The sequence below is a fragment of the Musca domestica genome, unplaced genomic scaffold (assembly GCF_030504385.1).
Source record: "Musca domestica strain aabys unplaced genomic scaffold, Musca_domestica.polishedcontigs.V.1.1 1, whole genome shotgun sequence".
Lineage (NCBI taxonomy): Eukaryota > Metazoa > Arthropoda > Insecta > Diptera > Muscidae > Musca > Musca domestica.
The window spans coordinates 27382695-27400830 of NW_026712114.1; the positions used below are offsets into that span (position 1 = coordinate 27382695).

The 18136-nt window shown below is 33.6% G+C and overlaps 1 protein-coding gene across 1 annotated transcript in view; it reads left to right on the forward strand.

Moving 5' to 3' along the window:
- LOC101892598 (cell adhesion molecule Dscam2) overlaps positions 1-18136 on the forward strand; it is a 256452-nt gene that overhangs the window by 139131 nt on the left and 99185 nt on the right. The window contains exons 10-12 of the mRNA XM_059121268.1: positions 11712-11839; positions 11975-12075; positions 12456-12660. Of these exons, the coding sequence (XP_058977251.1) occupies positions 11712-11839; positions 11975-12075; positions 12456-12660 (434 nt within the window). The remainder of the gene's footprint in view (positions 1-11711; positions 11840-11974; positions 12076-12455; positions 12661-18136) is intronic.

The following is an 18136-nucleotide window of genomic DNA, read 5'->3' on the forward strand; positions in this document are numbered from 1 at the left end:
TTATTTGAAATCGGTTAAAGATATATATGGGAGCTATATCCAAATCGGAACCGATCTGGATAAAATTTGGGAAAGATATTTCTGAGCTGTATTTGATATATTTCCCTGAATATCGCTGTTACGAAGTGCATATTACAGCTGTGAGTAACAAATACAACAAACCGGATGAACAGTATATATGGGAGCTATAGCTATATCTGAACCGATCTTGTGATCGTGCAATTCTCCAAATTTCATATATTGCTTTGGACAGGTGCAATTATGCGTATAAGTAACATACATAATTTAGCATCGGTACGCATACGCCCCATATTTGCACTGCTTAGTAAGATCCACAAGTCCTGTTAAAATTATTAACATAATAACAACATTAAAACCAGTAAAAAAATCTTAAAGTCGGGCGGGGCCGACTTTATGATACCCTACACCACTTTGCTAATTTAGTAGAGCTCCGCATAACAATTAAAAGTTTTTATGGGAGAATTCAATCATACACCCTATGATTATAATTATAATTTAAAGTTCGAAGGACTAAATATGCCGAAGCATTTGTATCTTTTAAATTCGGACTTGTATTGCCCATTTGGTGCACAATTTATTTGAAATCGGTTAAAGATATATATGGGAGCTATATCCAAATCGGAACCGATCTGGATAAAATTTGGGAAAGATATTTCTGAGCTGTATTTGATATATTTCCCTGAATATCGCTGTTACGAAGTGCATATTACAGCTGTGAGTAACAAATACAACAAACCGGATGAACAGTATATATGGGAGCTATAGCTATATCTGAACCGATCTTCACCAAATTTGACATACTAGCTTCTAGACCTCGACATTCGATCGTAAGAGCCAAATTTCATCCAATTTGGGAAAATATTAGACGTTTGGTGCACAATCAAAAATAAATTGGACTAAGTTATATATGAATCGGAACCGATCTCAATAAAATTTAGCAAATGTATTTCTGAGCTGTATTTCATATATTTCCCCAAATATAGTTGTTAAAGAGTACATATAACGGCTGCGGAGGACAAAAATAACAAATCGAATGAACAATATATATGGGAGCTATAGCCATATCTGAACCGATTTCGATCAAATTTGGCATACTTATTTTCAGGTCCAATCTGATCGTACGTGCAACTTATTATCATACTATTCGGACTGATATTACACGTTTGGACTGATATTACACGTAGGGTTCGTCCTTGGGCCAAACAAATGATTTGTGCAAAATTTCATCTGGATAGGACAATAAAAGCGATCATTAAGCTCGTCTCGAAAGAGAAAACAAACGCGAACTGTACTTTGTTTACAAAAATACATGGACAGACGGACGGACGGACAGACGGACGGAAGGACATGCATAAATCGACTCAGAATGTGATTCTATGCAGATCGTCAAAAGGAACTATGTGCCTATCTCGTTTCCTTTTGCCTGTTACAAACAAATTCACAAAGACATAACACCCTGACCACCTTGGGGTGTAGGGTATAATGACACGAATTTTTAGAAGCCTATAACGTATAGAATAACAGAAGACAGACTTATGTCGATTTATGTCTATTTTACCATCTACCCATTAATTTTTATAAAAAAGGTAGCATTACTTGTCAATTTGAGATCAAATTATACATAAACGCTATTTAATTTGCTAAAAATCGGTTTTGATCGGTTTTCATGTTTTCCCGACGAATATGGATTTTAGTACAATGTTGTTGTCAAATTGCTGTTAGCGCAGGACTGTCAAAATTAGAAAAATCGGTTAAGACATAGCTATATGTATGTGTTACAAATAAGTTTGCTCCGATTTGACGTATGTGTCATTATACCCTCAACTATGTGGCTACAGAGGGTATATATCATTTGATACGGCCAAAACATGCCTCATCGAAATAACGGTTTTCGATCTTAAGTCTTTTTGGACCAAATCCGTTTCAGACAGAAGTCGATCTAGCGATGTCAGTCCGTCTGCTTGTCTGGCTGGTTGGTGCGTACGATAACCGTCAAAGGGAGTATCCGATTTGATCCAAACTTGGTATACCACAATATTATTGTCAAACTTGGATCGAGTTCGGAGATGGACAATATCGGTCCAATCCTTCTGGTAACTACCACAAAATGGCAACATTTTCAAAAAAAAAAAAAAAAAAAAAATAAATAATAATAATAATAATAATAATAATAATAATAATAATAATAATAATAATAATAATAATAATAATAATAATAACAATAATAATAATAATAATAATAATAATAATAATAATAATAATAATAATAATAATAATAATAATAATAATAATAATAATAATAATAATAATAATAATAATAATAATAATAATAATAATAATAATAATAATAATAATAATAATAATAATAATAATAATAATAATAATAATAATAATAATAATAATAATAATAATAATAATAATAATAATAATAATAATAATAATAATAATAATAATAATAATAATAATAATAATAATAATAATAATAATAATAAGGTTCAGAAATAGAAAGAAATTTACAATTTTGCTCCAACTTGGTCAATCCTTTGCATTAGTGCTAGGTCAGTTGCGAAAGTGGACAATATCGGTCTACTCTATCGAGTACCTTCCCCACAAGCAGTCAAAATTTGCATACAACTGTAATAAAATGTGATATAGAACTCCGATAAGATGAGCTAAATCGGTCCATTCCTTCTGATACCTCCCCCACAAATGGTCGAAATTTGCAAAAAAAATTATTTTCTGCACAGAAAGGGAAGCAATAATCTAATTTTGTTCCAACTTTGCATATCCTAATATTTGCATCAGTGCTAGGTGCGAAAATGGACAATATCGGTCCACTCCATCAAGTACCACCCCAACAAAGGGCCACAATTTTCAATAATTACAACTCTTACAAAATATGATGTATGATTCTGTTTGCCTTCAAATTACACACTTCACGATATTTTTATTAATCCAAGGTCTGGTGTGAACATGGAATATATCGATTCACTCCGTCGAGTACCTCCCCCACAAAGGGTCTGTATTTGGAATATTCATGATGTTCATTAAACATGAAATAAACATTCGATTCCATTGGCACATCTCAATATTTCTATTAATACAAGATCTGTTATAAAGATGGTAGAGATCGGACAATTCCTTCTGGTACCTCCCCCACACAGGGTTCATTTTTAAATAACAAAAACGATTATAAAATCCGAAATACGCATCCGGTTCTCTTCAATTCGCATTCTGAGCCTGAGTGCCGCATCAAAGTTTCGACCTTAATTGTATTTTTTTACATGTTGCCTATTTTTCTTTAGTCCACAGAAAATTAGCTTTACGCAAATGTGGGCTATATGCAATGTCCATTTTGGCTGGACTACAAGAAAATTTATGCTGTAGAAAACCGAAGACAACGTGGATGGGTGCTATTTACCATTTAAAGGATATGTAGATACATTGCATCGATTAACGATTCAAAGTCAATCAAATTATACGCATAGCTCCAAATTTTTAATATCTATTTTAATTTTAATGAACATTTTGATCATTTTTAAAATCAATTTTTTTGTAGAAACCTCTCATTCCTGTTTAGTTTAATTTAAAAACAAAGTTGCCTAAATCATTGATATGGAAATTCTTATTTATTTTTATTAGCACACTTTCAACACACACACATACATTTTGATAAACAATGACTTCCACGCCTACGAAAAACCTCTGCTGACATATGGACATGCCTTCACATGTGCCCATACATACACAACTCATGCACAATCATAAAAATTCCGCCCAAAATAAAAACACATTCACTCGAGATGTTGGTATGTGTTGTAATATCGCACACAGACACATGTAAGCATATGTGACATGGGATTCCAAGATAAATATCTCAATGTTTACGAGTGTGCGTGTGTGTTTGTGTATTATTTGTATGAGTTCTATCCCTTTTTCTTTAGTTCCGAATTCCTTAGTGAAGCATAAAAACGTCACGCTTGATTTGTTATTTTGATTTCTCTTGCTCTGCTTCCGATTTTGTGTGTGTGGGTATATATTTTTTTTTTTGTTTTATAGTGGTCTACCCAACTAAAGCATATATTGACTTTTTACAGTAGCTCAATGAAATCTCCAAAATAATTTTATTAGTGTTTTCGAAATTACTTACTTATTGAATGACATACGTTTCTCGACATTTGGAGTCGGTTTGGCGATATCAACTGCTCCATATGTCAGTCTAAGGCTGGTAGGAAGTACGTGAATCATTCAAACATGGCATAAACTAAGATCGAGTTCGCAGATGGGCAATATCAATTCATTTCGTCTACTATAGCCCTTAAAAGACATAGATAGAATCCTAGTGCTACTCTTACACAAGCATATTGACAATATTAGATCAAGTTTAAAAATTGAATAGTTCACTTGTTCCGATCCACCCCAATTTGGCAATAAATGTGGGGGAAACTTACTCCGGCGATGAATCGGATATTTTTATAGGCATCCTAACGAAAACTTTTAATTTTTTTAAGGAAATTTTATTCAAGAATCTCTTAAATAAGAACTTTGTGTATTTAGGATCTCCTGCATTTGCTGAATTTTTAAGGAACTTTAAGAGCGTTTTTGACAAGATCCTCCTGGAAAAAACAGCGGATCATGACAAAAAGTATCTGGCTATTTAAAAAAAAACTGTACAAGGACAGACTAAATATTGTTATAATATCCTCCACCATAATATGGAGGGTATATTAATTTTGTCATTCCGTTTGTAACACCTCGAAATTTACATTTTAGACCCCACAAAGTATATTTATGCTTGATCAGCATAAAATTCTATGTTAATTTAGCAATGTCCGTCCGTCTGTCCGTCTGTTCATCTCTCCCTCTGTGGAAATTACTCTAGCTTCCGAAGGAATTGAAGTAGATTGATAAAATTAAAAATTTAACTTTTTATACCCTCCACCATACTGTGGAGGGTATATTAACTTTGTCATTCCGTTTCTAACTCCTTGAAATACTCATGTCAGACCCAACAAAGTATATATATTCTTGATCAGCGTAAAATTCTAAGTCGATTTAGCGATGTCCGTCTTTCTGTCTGTCTGTTGTAATCACGCTATTTTTCGAACGAATTGAGACAGAAGGCTAAAATTTTGCACACATGTTTATTTTTCCAGTAGGCAGGTTAAGTTCGTAAATGGGACATGAAGGTCCACGTCTTCGTATAACCCCCATACAACTGTACCTCCCTATATTCGGTATTTTGATGATTTTAGCGACATTATTCACCGGAATTATTTAAAATTTGATATTTGAAGTTCCAAAGGGATAGTACAGCCTAAGTCAAAAAAGTACTGTGCAGGTCCACGTCTTCGTATAGGCCCCATATAACAGCACCTCCCTATATTCGGTATTTTGACCAGTTTAGGTACAATACTCACCGAAATTGTTTGAGATGTCATATTTGAACTTCGTAATGGCAGAAAATGACCGAAAATTGTCTATGCTAGTCCAGGTCTTCGCACAGCTCCGATATAACAATACCTCCCTAGACCCCAATAAAAAGGCTATATTCGGTATTTTTAAACTTAAAACTTAATTTTTTAAGTATTTTATTTTTTAAAAGTTTCCAAATTCGTTCCAAATGGTGGAGAGTATTCAAAGTTCGGCCATATAACGGTACCTCCCGATATTAGGTGATTTTAGCTACATTATTACCGATTTTTTATAAGTTTTGCATTTGAATATTGTAATGGCTTATGGTAAATGTTACCTATGCAGGTCCATGTCGTCCTATTGACCCTAATGTAACAGCTACATTTGGTATTTGTAAGATTTTAACAGAATTTTTAACGGATTTAATTGTTTTTGAGAATTGCCAAAATCGTTTCAAATGGTGAAGGGTATTCAAAGTTCGTCCCGGTCGAACTTACAGCTTTTTTACTTGTTTCAAAAAAAGTTGTTTAAAGACTTTTTACCAAAAATTGCGAATTTTTGTTTCTTTACCTCCAAAATGAAATCATTGATGTTTAAAGAAAATTTGTCCAAGGACCTCCCGGCCAAAATTTATTTAAGACCTCTTAAGAAACGTCGTAGATTTTTAAGAAACATTTCTCGAAGATCTCCAGACCAAGGCCATCCTAGCAAAAAACTGCTGATCTTGGATTTTTTAAGAAAATGTTTTCAATGATTCCCTCGACAAAATTGTTTATTTAGACCACAAATTACCGCTTCTTAAACAATTTTGTTCTTGGAACCACTGACCAAATATCCTAAAATTTTTAAATATTTTTCAACCAAAAATGTTGTATTTTTTAGGAATCTCTTGGAAAAAAAAGCTTCAAATAATTTTAGGGGGTTCTCCTGTACAAAAATCGTAGATTTCTAAATAAGACCTCATTGGAAAAAATGTTTGAGTGTTTTAGGAACTTTTTACTTTTTTACAAAAGTGTGACTTTATTAGAGCATGCCTTACAAAATGTGTGGATTTTTTAAGTAAATTTGTCAAAAATGTCCATATTTTAAGAAAATTAGTTTAAGAATCTCCTGGAAAATTCGTGCAAACTGTAGATTTAAAAATGTTGAATTTTTAAGACATTTTTTTGAAGGAATCCAAGATTAAAATTGTTGATTAAAAAAAAAAAATAAAAATAATTTTCCGATAAAATGGTGGATTGTAATCTAGAATGCTTGGTTTTATATAAATTTGTTCAAGATTCCCCTTAAAACAAAAATCGCTAATTTAATAAGAAAATCGTAGACATCTGACCAAAAATCCTGGTTTTTTGTAAGAAAATTTTTTTATATAAATATATCAATATTTATCTATAAAATATTTGTTATATTTACCCTTCTTTATCTGGAGTTAAATCATAGAGCAAAAAAATGGTCCACATAATAAATAAATTTGTTTCTATTGCACCACTGTATTCCCATAATACAACCAAAGAAAAAAATAAAAACACAAAAAATAAAATAAACTCAAATACCCAACATCTGTTGAGCTGCCTGCCTAATGGTGGTCGACAACCCCACATTTTGTAGGTTTGCATATTCTTTGATTTGTTTTTAAATCCATCGGATTTTGGCAAAAGGATTGAATTGTAATGGTTGGGCATTTTTTTTTTTTTTGCTGTTTAGTTTCTCTGTAGTCAGCATTCGTAGCTACATTATTGCAATGATTACAACACTTCGCATGAGATTTATTTATGTTAGCCATTTTCCCCATGGGATACGGTTGGCTGAAACTGTGTTTTTTCATCATCATCTCCTTTCTGGATCCATGTAATTTATGTGCCCGGGTTAGCCAATTTATTTCCCTCCATAATATTTGTCTTAAATCATCATAATCAAATGCTTTATTCCGTAGAGTTTTATTTGCATCGAATCAAGAATGAGAAATCAAAATATTCATAATTGGCCTATGCCTAGGTCAGCAGTTCGTGTCGGGAGAGAGTGGGGTTTTTTTTTTGGACTCACGCTTGAGCGGATTTTTATTTTTCTTTTGATTCATCGGTGGGATTTTGCAAAGAATGTTCCTGCATTACGTGAAGAATAATTGCGAATTTTATGATGATGATTTAGATAGCAATCTTATGAATCAAAGTTGATTTTTAAGCAATAATTCTTAGTGACTGGATATAATTGGGTAGCAAAATAGGCATTATATTATTCTGTTGGGCAAATTAAAAAAAAATAATATGTAGATCTAGCCGTTTCTCTCCTTGCTGATATATGATAAATGCAAATGAGCCAACTGGGACTTCCTGGCCAGAAGTCGTAGATTTGTATAAGAAATTCTTTTGAGACACTTTCCGACCAGAAATCCTAGATTTATAAATATGTATTTGTTTATGGACTCTCGATGAAAAATCGTATTTTTTTGAAACTTTATACCGCCTCCTGTCCAAAATTTTGGATATTTTTCTAAAAATTGTTTAAGTTTCTGTTAGGCAAACGTTGGTTGGGTGTTTTTAAGAAACTTTTTACAAGGTCTATGCAAAATTGAGAAGTTTCTTTCACCGCTCACAAAAAGCTTAGAATTTATTGAGAACATTTGTGCAAAAACATCCTGGGCTTTATTCATGGGTTTTAAAGAGAAGATTTGTTCATGACCAGAAATCGTAGATTTTTAAACAAACAATTGTTCAATCATGAATGAATTTTAATAACAATATTTGTAATTTCTACGTAGATGTTTAAACAAACAATTGTGCAATCATCTCCTGCCTTAAAATTGGCGAATTTTAAAAAGAATATTTGTAATTTCTACTTTTACAATAATTATGTTCGGGGAACTCCTGACCCGAAATCGTGGATTTTTATAAGGTTTTTATTACTATTTCTTGACTAGATAACCTGCCTTTATAAAATATAATATATGTATATAATATTCATGGATTCCTCGATTTTTATTAGAACAAGTTAAAAAGTATCAGTCGGTTTTTCCGAAAGATGTATACCTTTGGCATATGTTCGATTATTTTAATATATTTTGACTTCTGTTCCTAATCATATATAAACATTGTGACGTGCCAGGTTTAGACTTTATTGGTTACTTCCTTCAATTTATATAAGATATGTGGTAATTATTAGAAAATCGACCGAAGTATTCGATTTTCATACTTCATCTAAAACAGACAAAATGTTGGTATGAGCTAAATTATAAGAAAATCGGATATGTATATCCAATTTTATGCGAAACCATAAAATCCATATTCATTTCAGGTTTCTGGTTGAGAGAAGTATTATATATAGAAAGTTGTAAAGAATAGCTGACTTGTTTCTCAAATTATGGCAGACAAAAATATTGAAAATTGTGATTATTTGTGGGTGAGGTACCAGAAGGGGTTCGCAAACTGTGTGGTTGTGTGAAATTTGAAGAGAGTCAGTTGTTCATACCGAATTTTATGAGCGTTTTGTTTTTCATAATTTTGAACCATTTGTGGGGGAGGTACCAGAGATCCATGGTCCGATATCTACCGTCATTATAACAAATCTTGCGTTGATGGAAATATTTAGATGTACCAAATCAGAATGGAATCGGATATTAATTTCGCGTTATATGAGTTTCATGGATATTCAAAATTGTGATTATTTGTGGGTGAGGTACCAGAAGGGGTTCGCAGATATATATATCATCTTCACAACAGATATTGTATTATCAGAAATGTTCGTATGTGTGAAATATGTAGAGGATTGGATGCTTCTTTTGCTTTTTTTCAAAATTTGAACCCTATATTGGGGAGGTACCAGAAGAAATGGTACGATTTATATAACAGATCTTGTGTTAATGGAAATATTGAGTTTAAGAGAGCGTTCATGGATATTCAAAATGTTGACTCTTTGTGGAGAAGGTACCAGACGGAGTGGACGAAGGAGTCCACTGGAAGGAGTCACAACAGACCTTAGGTTAATGAAAATATTTTGATGGGTGTAATTTGAAGACAATCGGACTCTTACACCACATTATACGAGCTATATTATTCAAAATGTTTACCCCTTGTGTGAGTGCATCGTTATTATCCATTTTCTCAGCTGATATAGCACTGATGCGATATTTTCAAAGTTGGAGCAAAATCGGATTCTCTGCAGTAAAATATTTTTTTTAAAAATTCGAGACTTTTGTGGGGGAGGTACCAGGAGGGGTGAACAGATATTGTCCATTTTCTCGCCTGATCTAGCTCTGATGCAAATGTTAGGATTTGCAAAGTTGGATCAACATCGGATTAAAATTTGGCCAGAATGATTGCTCATCTCTGTACTCGATCTAAGTTGGATAATAATATTACGATGTACCAAGTTTGGACCAAATCGGATACTCTCTTCGACAATTATCGTGGGCAACAACCAAACAGACAGACAAAAGCACGGACGGACATCGCTGCTTCGAATCCACATGTCCTGAAACGGATTTGGTACAAAGAGACTTAAGGTCTAAAACAGATATTTTGGCAGTGTCAAATAATATATTTACCATATAAATGCATGAAAATGATCAGGAATTCCATCCAAATTGATTTTGGCTGATGATGGCAATTTCCACCACGGTGAGTACGTCAACAAGAACGATTGTCGCATCTTGGCTGGCGGGGTTATTGGACCTTACATGTTGGGGCTGGATCCACATTTACAGATGGTATTTATGTGGGCTACTTTATTTTCAACAAAACGAAGCTACATACCACAAAAGCAATGAAACTATTCCTATTATACGGGAAAAGTTTAACATCTCGAAGAGGTGATCACAAGTTCCCACCCGAGATCTCGTGATTTAACAGCTTTTCCTTTAGACACACATGAAAGATAAGGTCAATATTAACGGCCGATTCCCATAGATGAAATTCATGAGGCAATCGAGGACATAGTGAGCAATTTTGATATTTGGCTGTGGAAAAATATCATTAAAAGGATATGGTTTTGTAAGCGTATTCGTGGTATAAAATAACCTCCGAACCTTTTCTTCGAATACTAAAAATTCTTAACAAAACGTTGTAGAGTCTTTCCGGAATAATTTCAGTTGTATGTAAATGTGAGATTTTGATTTGAGGTCATCATTTACATTAAATAGAAGTAAACTTTATTGGAGCTGTGTCTAAATCTAAGGAGAAACAAGTAAAAAAAATAAGTTCGGCCAGGCCGAACTTTTAATACCCTCCACCTTAGGGAACATTACAACCAATTGAAACATTAGAACCAATTATGACCCACTAATACCAAATTTTAGACACATTCGTAGGAAAATATGGCAAAAATCATCAAAATACGGAATATCGGGAGGTACCGCTATATAGGGCTATACAAAAACGAGGACCTATACATACAATGTTTTGCCACACGAACAACAAATACCAATTTTTAGACAAATCAATGAAAAAATGTGGCAAAAATCGTCAAAATACCGAATATCGGGAGGTACGGTTATATGGGGGCTATATCAAATCATGAACCCATGCATGCAATGTTTCGCCACCGAAGCTGGAACCCATTATGACCAACAAATACCAATTTTTAGACAAATCCGTGAAAAAATGTGGCAAAAAAAAACTAAAATACCGAATATCGGGAGGTACCTTTATATGGGGGCTATACCACAACGTGGACCTATACATGCAATGTTTTGCCACACGCTCAGGGACCCGTTATGCCCTACAAATACCAATTTCCAGACAAATCTGTGAAAAAATGTGGCATAAATCATCAAAATATCGAATATCGGGAGGTACCGTTTTATGGGGACTATACCAGAACGTGGACCGATATATCTCATTTTCAATACCAACAATCCTAGACACAATGCAAATAGCTCTGCTAAATTTTGGCGCTCTACGTCAAATAATGTGGGCTGTATCGTGATTTCAACAGACAGACATCGTTAAATCAACTTAGAATTTTATGCTGATTATGAATATATATACTTTATGGGGTCTAAGACGAATATTTAAGGATGTTACAAACGGAATGACAAAGTTAATATACCCTCCTTTCCAAGTTGGAGAGTATAATAAATAATTCTCCCCATCAATATATTTCTTACCTCTGATGAATATGAATGTTAAATAAAAAGTGAATTAATTTAAGGCATTTCCTTTATAAGAATGAATGCATGAATGAATGAATGTTGTGTCAGTCACCCACATACCTTTATGCCAATACACATACTCATAAAAAAATATTTACTTTTCTCTTCCTCTCTCTTTCCACCCGCGCAGTTTACGTTTCTTGGCCAAGAAATCTTTAATGATAACGAATGTAGGTCGTCGAGATCGTGGCGTCTATCAGTGTCTGGTTGAAAATCAAAAGTCGAGTGCCCAGGCAATGGCCGAATTAAAATTGGGCGGTAAGTGTTTAATGGAATTCTTCCGTCTGGTTGAATTCTGTAACTCCCCTGTTAAGTTACTGCAGGATGTCGTATTATGTATGTTTGTCGCATTGTAAGTCATACGTTTGTGTGTTTTTTCGTTTCATTTTATAGATACAGTGCCAGAATTGATTTATACGTTCATTGAACAGAATGTACGACCCGGACCATTAATATCGCTTAAGTGTTCAGCCAGTGGTTCGCCGCCACCACAAGTAAGTTAATAATGCAGAAATAACGAGTATCGAAAAAAGGGTGAAGAGAATTGTGCAGAGTTTTCACTTTTTTGCTATTGTTTACCTATAAAATTTGAATCAATAACATCATAGCTATGTAGAATGGCAAGATTTGAAAATGAAACGATCTCATTCATATCATAAATTAAGTAATAATTTAAATTCGAATTCTGCTTTAAATTTCAAATATGATTATTAAAATATTTTTACGAAGTATCTTCTGGATTTTGTGCTTGAAATCTACTGCAATAATGGAATTTAAATTATTCTCTAATTTATTACACCTTTTGCTATCGTCATTTATATATCTTCCAGATGGTCATAACTTTTTCTGTTGCTTTTATCGTCTTTTCCTACAGTTCTCCTGGCTGCTGGATTCACAGCCAATTATGGATGTTTCTCTGCATCATCGCTTTGCCATTGGCCAATTTGTCGATATGTCTGGCGATGTGATAAGTCATTTGAATATTTCACATGTACGACCGGACGATGGTGGCCTTTACAAATGCATAGCCACCAATACAATGGGCAGTGTGGAGCATTCGGCACGTCTTAATGTTTATGGTAAGTGTGGTCATAACTCTTTTTATGGTAGATTTATTATTGTTGGTTTTATAAAAAATGAAAAAATATGTGGCTATGATAAACACAAAGATGAAAGTTATGTAAAAATGAAATTAGGTTCAGTCAATCCAAATCTTTAATAAAACTCAATACATTTTTTTTCGGATCCTACACCACATAGTTGTAAGGGTATTATGTCTTTGTGCATGTATTTATAACATGGAGAAGGAGGCGAGAGGAGCTTCATAGAATCACTATCTGAGTAGATTTATGCATGTCAGTCAGTCCGTCCGTCTGCCCATGTATATTTGTGAACAAAATGCAAATCGCATTTATTATCCGATTGAGATGGAATTTTCCAAATAATATTTGTTTGGGATCGGTTCAAATTTAGATATAGGTCTCATATATATATATTGAAAATATTTCGGGTTAATTGTGTACCAAATGGCCAATATCAGTCCAAATGATCCGTATTTTAGCACATCCGACCGAATTTAGTCTAGAAGCAAGTACATGAAATTTGGGGTTTAAGTCCCGATTTTAGAAAATATCAGTCCAAATGACTTGAATTTTTGAATATTCGACCGAATTCAGTCTAGAAGCAAGTACTTAAGATTTATAGCTCACAATAAATTTAGGGTTCACAACAAGGGTCTTTGGTACCAGATATCAGATATAGATTAGAAATAAGGTTCTAAAATTTTGTCAATTTGTATATAGCTCCCATATATGAAGGGCTCACAGCTATACCGAACTAAGTCATAAAAACATAATTCGAAGATATTTAGAGGTAAAGTAAATGCACTGCCATTAATTTCTAGAAGGAATATTTTAGTCTACCAAAAGAAAATCTAAAAGTCTATATTCAAAATTAACTAATGATATTAATTTAAAATAAAAATAATTTAAATATATAACTAAAAAAATATTCAAAAATAAAAAAATCTACTTTGGTTCATTATTACTCGGAATAAAATTTCATGGTTTTACAGCTAAAGCGAACCAAGTCAAAAAAATTAAATAAAATGTTCGTTATATGACTAAATATAGTTAACTTAAGCGATTAATTTTCCACTAGTTTCGGAGTTTTATTTTAAGTCATGTCTTGGTTTGGCGGCTGGCAGCTGCGGGTGCTTCTATTGTAATTGACAATCATTGTGATATTTAGGAAAATAAAATAAATTCATTTTTTTTTTAATAAATTAATGTTAACAGGGATAAAGGAAAATTTAAGGTTTCAACTATGGTAGAAATAAGAAGGTAAAGTCATGCAATTATATGTTTACATTTTTATACCCTTCACCATAGTATGGAGGGTATATTGAATTTGTAATTCCGTTTGCAACACCTCGAAATATACATTTTAGAACCCATAATATATTCTTGATCAACATAAAATTCTATGTCGATTTAGCGAGGTAAGTCCGGCTGTCCATCTGTTCGTCTGTGGAAATCACTCTAGCACCCGAACGAAATGAAGTAAGTTGATAAAATTTACTCAAGTGTTTATTATGTCTGCAGGACTTTTGGTATTGAAAATGGGCCATGTAGGTCCACGACTTCGTATAGCCCAAATATAACGGTACCTCCCGATATGCGGTACTATTACCGGAACTATTTCAAATTTAGTATTTGAAGTTCGTAATGAATACTACAGCCTATGATTGCAAATTGTCTGTGCAGGTCCACGTCTTCGTATAGCCCCTAATATACGGTATTTTTTTTTACATTCGGTATTTTTAAGATTTTAACAGAATTTTTAATGGATTTTAATTTTTTGAAAATTGCCAAATTTGTACCAAATGGTGGAAGGTATTCAAAGCTCGGCCCGGCCTTACTTACAGCTTTTTTACTTTTTTTTTCAAAGTTATGCATTTGACAACATCTCATTGTCGAAATGTATATTTATAAATCCATTGTACGTACAAATCAGAGATGGGAACCTGCTTTCTAGGCGGGGAAATTTGACAGAGTAAATTACACAGAATGCAGAGATGGATATGCTTATTTGAAATGTCTTTACCTTCTTAATTTTACCATGGTTTCAACAAATATTTACACATAAAAAATTCGTCATTTCCGTCTTCATCATTTTTGGGGCTGGCAAATATTCCTCATCTTCATTGCTGGAAAAATCACAAGCACTGCTATTATTACTATCCATTTATAGAAAACACTGATTTTTTTTTTTAATATTGCTGAAAACTGAACGACAATAAACACGTGCTCACTAATAGTACTGATTCAAAGTGAAACACACTGACTTGGTTCATTTTTGCTTTGAAAAAAGTCGAAAATGACAGTCGTTGACTTAGGTTTTTTACCGTCATCTTTGGAACGAAACACTTTTTGACATTATGCTTTACAGGGTAAACAGAGTTTCCATATACGGGGACATTGGCACTAATTTCAGAATTTTTTATATTTCATGACTTGGTTCGGTATAGCAGTGAGCCGTCCATATGTTTTTATCCGGTTTATTGTGTTTCAAATGGCCTATATCAGCCCAAATTGACTGAATTTTGGCAATTCCGGCGGAATTCAGTTAAGAATTGGGTGAATTAATAGGACTCAATCCGTAATATTTTATATTGCAATGACTGTTTGCGTTTATGATTGAGATTTTTCATTGGTTTGGAAATGTGTCTTATATTTGTACGAAAAGGTACCAAATTTTGCATTGAGTGAATGAAAAGAGCTAGAATCTTCAAATTTGATATTGAGGTCTCAGTTGGTATCTAGAATTGGGATATTGGGTTTCGGAAGTGTGTACGGTAATTGTTCGAAATTCACAAAATTACACTAAATTGGGTATTGGGCGAAGTAAGATAACTGAAATCCTGAAATTTGATATGAATGACACTGTTGATGTCTGTAGTTAAGATAAAGAGGAGTTTTTTTTTTTTTTAAATATGTACGATAGTTGTTCGACAAGTACTAAGTAGTGCTAAATTTGGTATCGGTTGAAAAGATCGAACTGGAATCCAAATTGATATTGAGGTCTCTGTTGATATCTAAAATCGAGATATGGAGGTGTTTTTGGAAATGTGTACCATAAGTGTACGAAAAATACTAAATAGTACGATATTAGGAATTTTGAAGAATTGTTGGTGTAAAAAGTAAGCCTTTTCCTACTAATATTTTCCGAAAAGTCAAAATAATATATATAACCTTGAAAATCTGGCAGTTGCCTATTTTTATACCCTCCACCATACTATGGAGGGTATATTAACTTTGTCATCCCGTTTGTATCTCCTCGAAATACTAATGTCAGACCCAACAAAGTATATATATTTCTGATCAGCGTAAAATTCTAAGTCGATTTAGCCATGTCCGTCTGTCTGTCTGTTGTAATCACGCTATCTTTGGAACGAATTGAGATAGAAGGCTAAAATTTTGCACACATGCATATTTTTTCAGTAAGCAGGTCAAGTTCGTAAATGGGCCATGTAGGTCCACGTTTTCATATAGCCCCCATATAACGGTACCTTCCGATATTCGGTATTTTGCTGATTTTAGCGACATTATTCACCGGAATTGTTTCAACGTTGGTATTTGAAGTTCGAAATGTATACTACAGCCTATGTCAGAAAATTATCTGTGCAGGTTCACGTCTTCGCATAGCCCCCATACAACGGTACCTCCCGATATTCGGTATTTTGCTGATTTTAGCGTCATTATTCACCGGAATTGTTTCAACTTTGGTATTTGAAGTTCGAAATGGATACTACAGCCTATGACTGAAAATTACAGGTCCACGTCTTCACATAGCCCCCATACAACAGTACCTCCCGATATTCGGTATTTTGATGTTTTTAGCGACATTATTTAACGGAATTGTTTCAAATTACGTATTTAGAGTTCGTAATGGAAACTACAGTCTGTGACAGAAAATTGTCTTTGGAGGTACAGGTCTTCGTATAGGGCCCATATATCAGTACCTCACTATATTCGGTAGGTACAATACCCACTGAAATTTTTTGAGATGTCGTATTTGACGTTCGTACATTATTATTCACCGTTTATTCCAAGTTTCAAATTTGAATAGGGTAATGGCTTATGACAAACAAGGCCTATGTAGGTCCACGTCGTATAGACCCCAATATAACGGCTATATTCGGTATTTTTAAAATTTTAACAGAATTTTTTAAGGACTTTATTTTTTGAAAATTTCCAAATTCGTTCCAAATGGTGGAGGGTATTCAAAGTTCGACCCGGCCGAACTTACTGCTTTTTAACTTGTTTAATATTCAAAATATTAAAATTTTACAATATGTTAAGTTTGGTGTAGAAAATTGGAACTTTATTGGAAAGGTGCCAGAAAAAATGACTGACACAAATTTGCAATATAAGTTTCCGTTGATCTAAGGCTTTTTAAACAGATATTATATTTATGGAAATTATGACCTATCTTCGATTTATCATACCCTTTACCATAGTATGGAGGGTATATTGAGTTTGTCATTCTTTTTATAATTCCTCGAAAAGTCCATTCTAAGTCCAGACATTCTTGATCAGAATAAATTTCTAAGTCGATTTAGCCATTTCCGTCAGTAAAACATCACTCCAGCTTCCGATAAGTTAAAAAAATTATTCTTAGATGGGTTTCGGAATTTCGGCCCGGTTAAACTTCATTGACTATGCATAGATTGAAGGAAATAATAGAAAAAAATTGATTCTATTGGCTGCCTCGGCTGACTCGCAGTAGCTGATTTTGTATATTTCGATTGTGTGTATTCCACCAAAGGCTTCACGAATAGTGTCCTTGAGAGCATCAATTGCCTCTTGCTTATTTCCGATGAAAAATTGACCCAAATTTGCCTCGGGACAAAAATTCGGATCAAAGAATGACTCGTTTTGGAAGCATTGGCTTTTCAATATAGGCGTGCGGGTTTTCTGTTCCGCAAATGCGACAATTTTGCTTGTTTACATGCAGCCTTGACGGTGCTTCTCTTCTTCCAAAATACGTACGCAATTTTCGCACAATTCTTCAATATGACCATGATTTTGAATGTAATGTCGCAATATTTTCCAGCATTGTTCAAGCGAGAATTTTCGATTAGCGGACGGATAAAACAAATTATTTTTCAAATCAGAAATGAGGTACGTGTTGCCATTCACTAGTTTAAAAAGGAAACGTTATATGCCAGACTCTGTTTTTGTTCATTATTTTGCTCATATGGCATATACTGTAATAAAATTGGGACGACACGGTGAATACCAAATATTCAATAATAATTTCTTTGAAGTCAATGCAAATAGCGCCTTCTTCTCGACAACACCCTGGCACGTACGGCTATTTTTCACATTTGATGTCCTTTTAATGGACCTTAAGAGATATGGCTATTTATTTACTCAAGCCAATTTGACTTTGTGCTCCGTTCAGACCCCACACCCCTACCATGGCTATCTGACTGCCTTTCTGTCAATAATGATTGTGCTACCTTCACTTCTGTTGTTGTTCCGTTTTTTG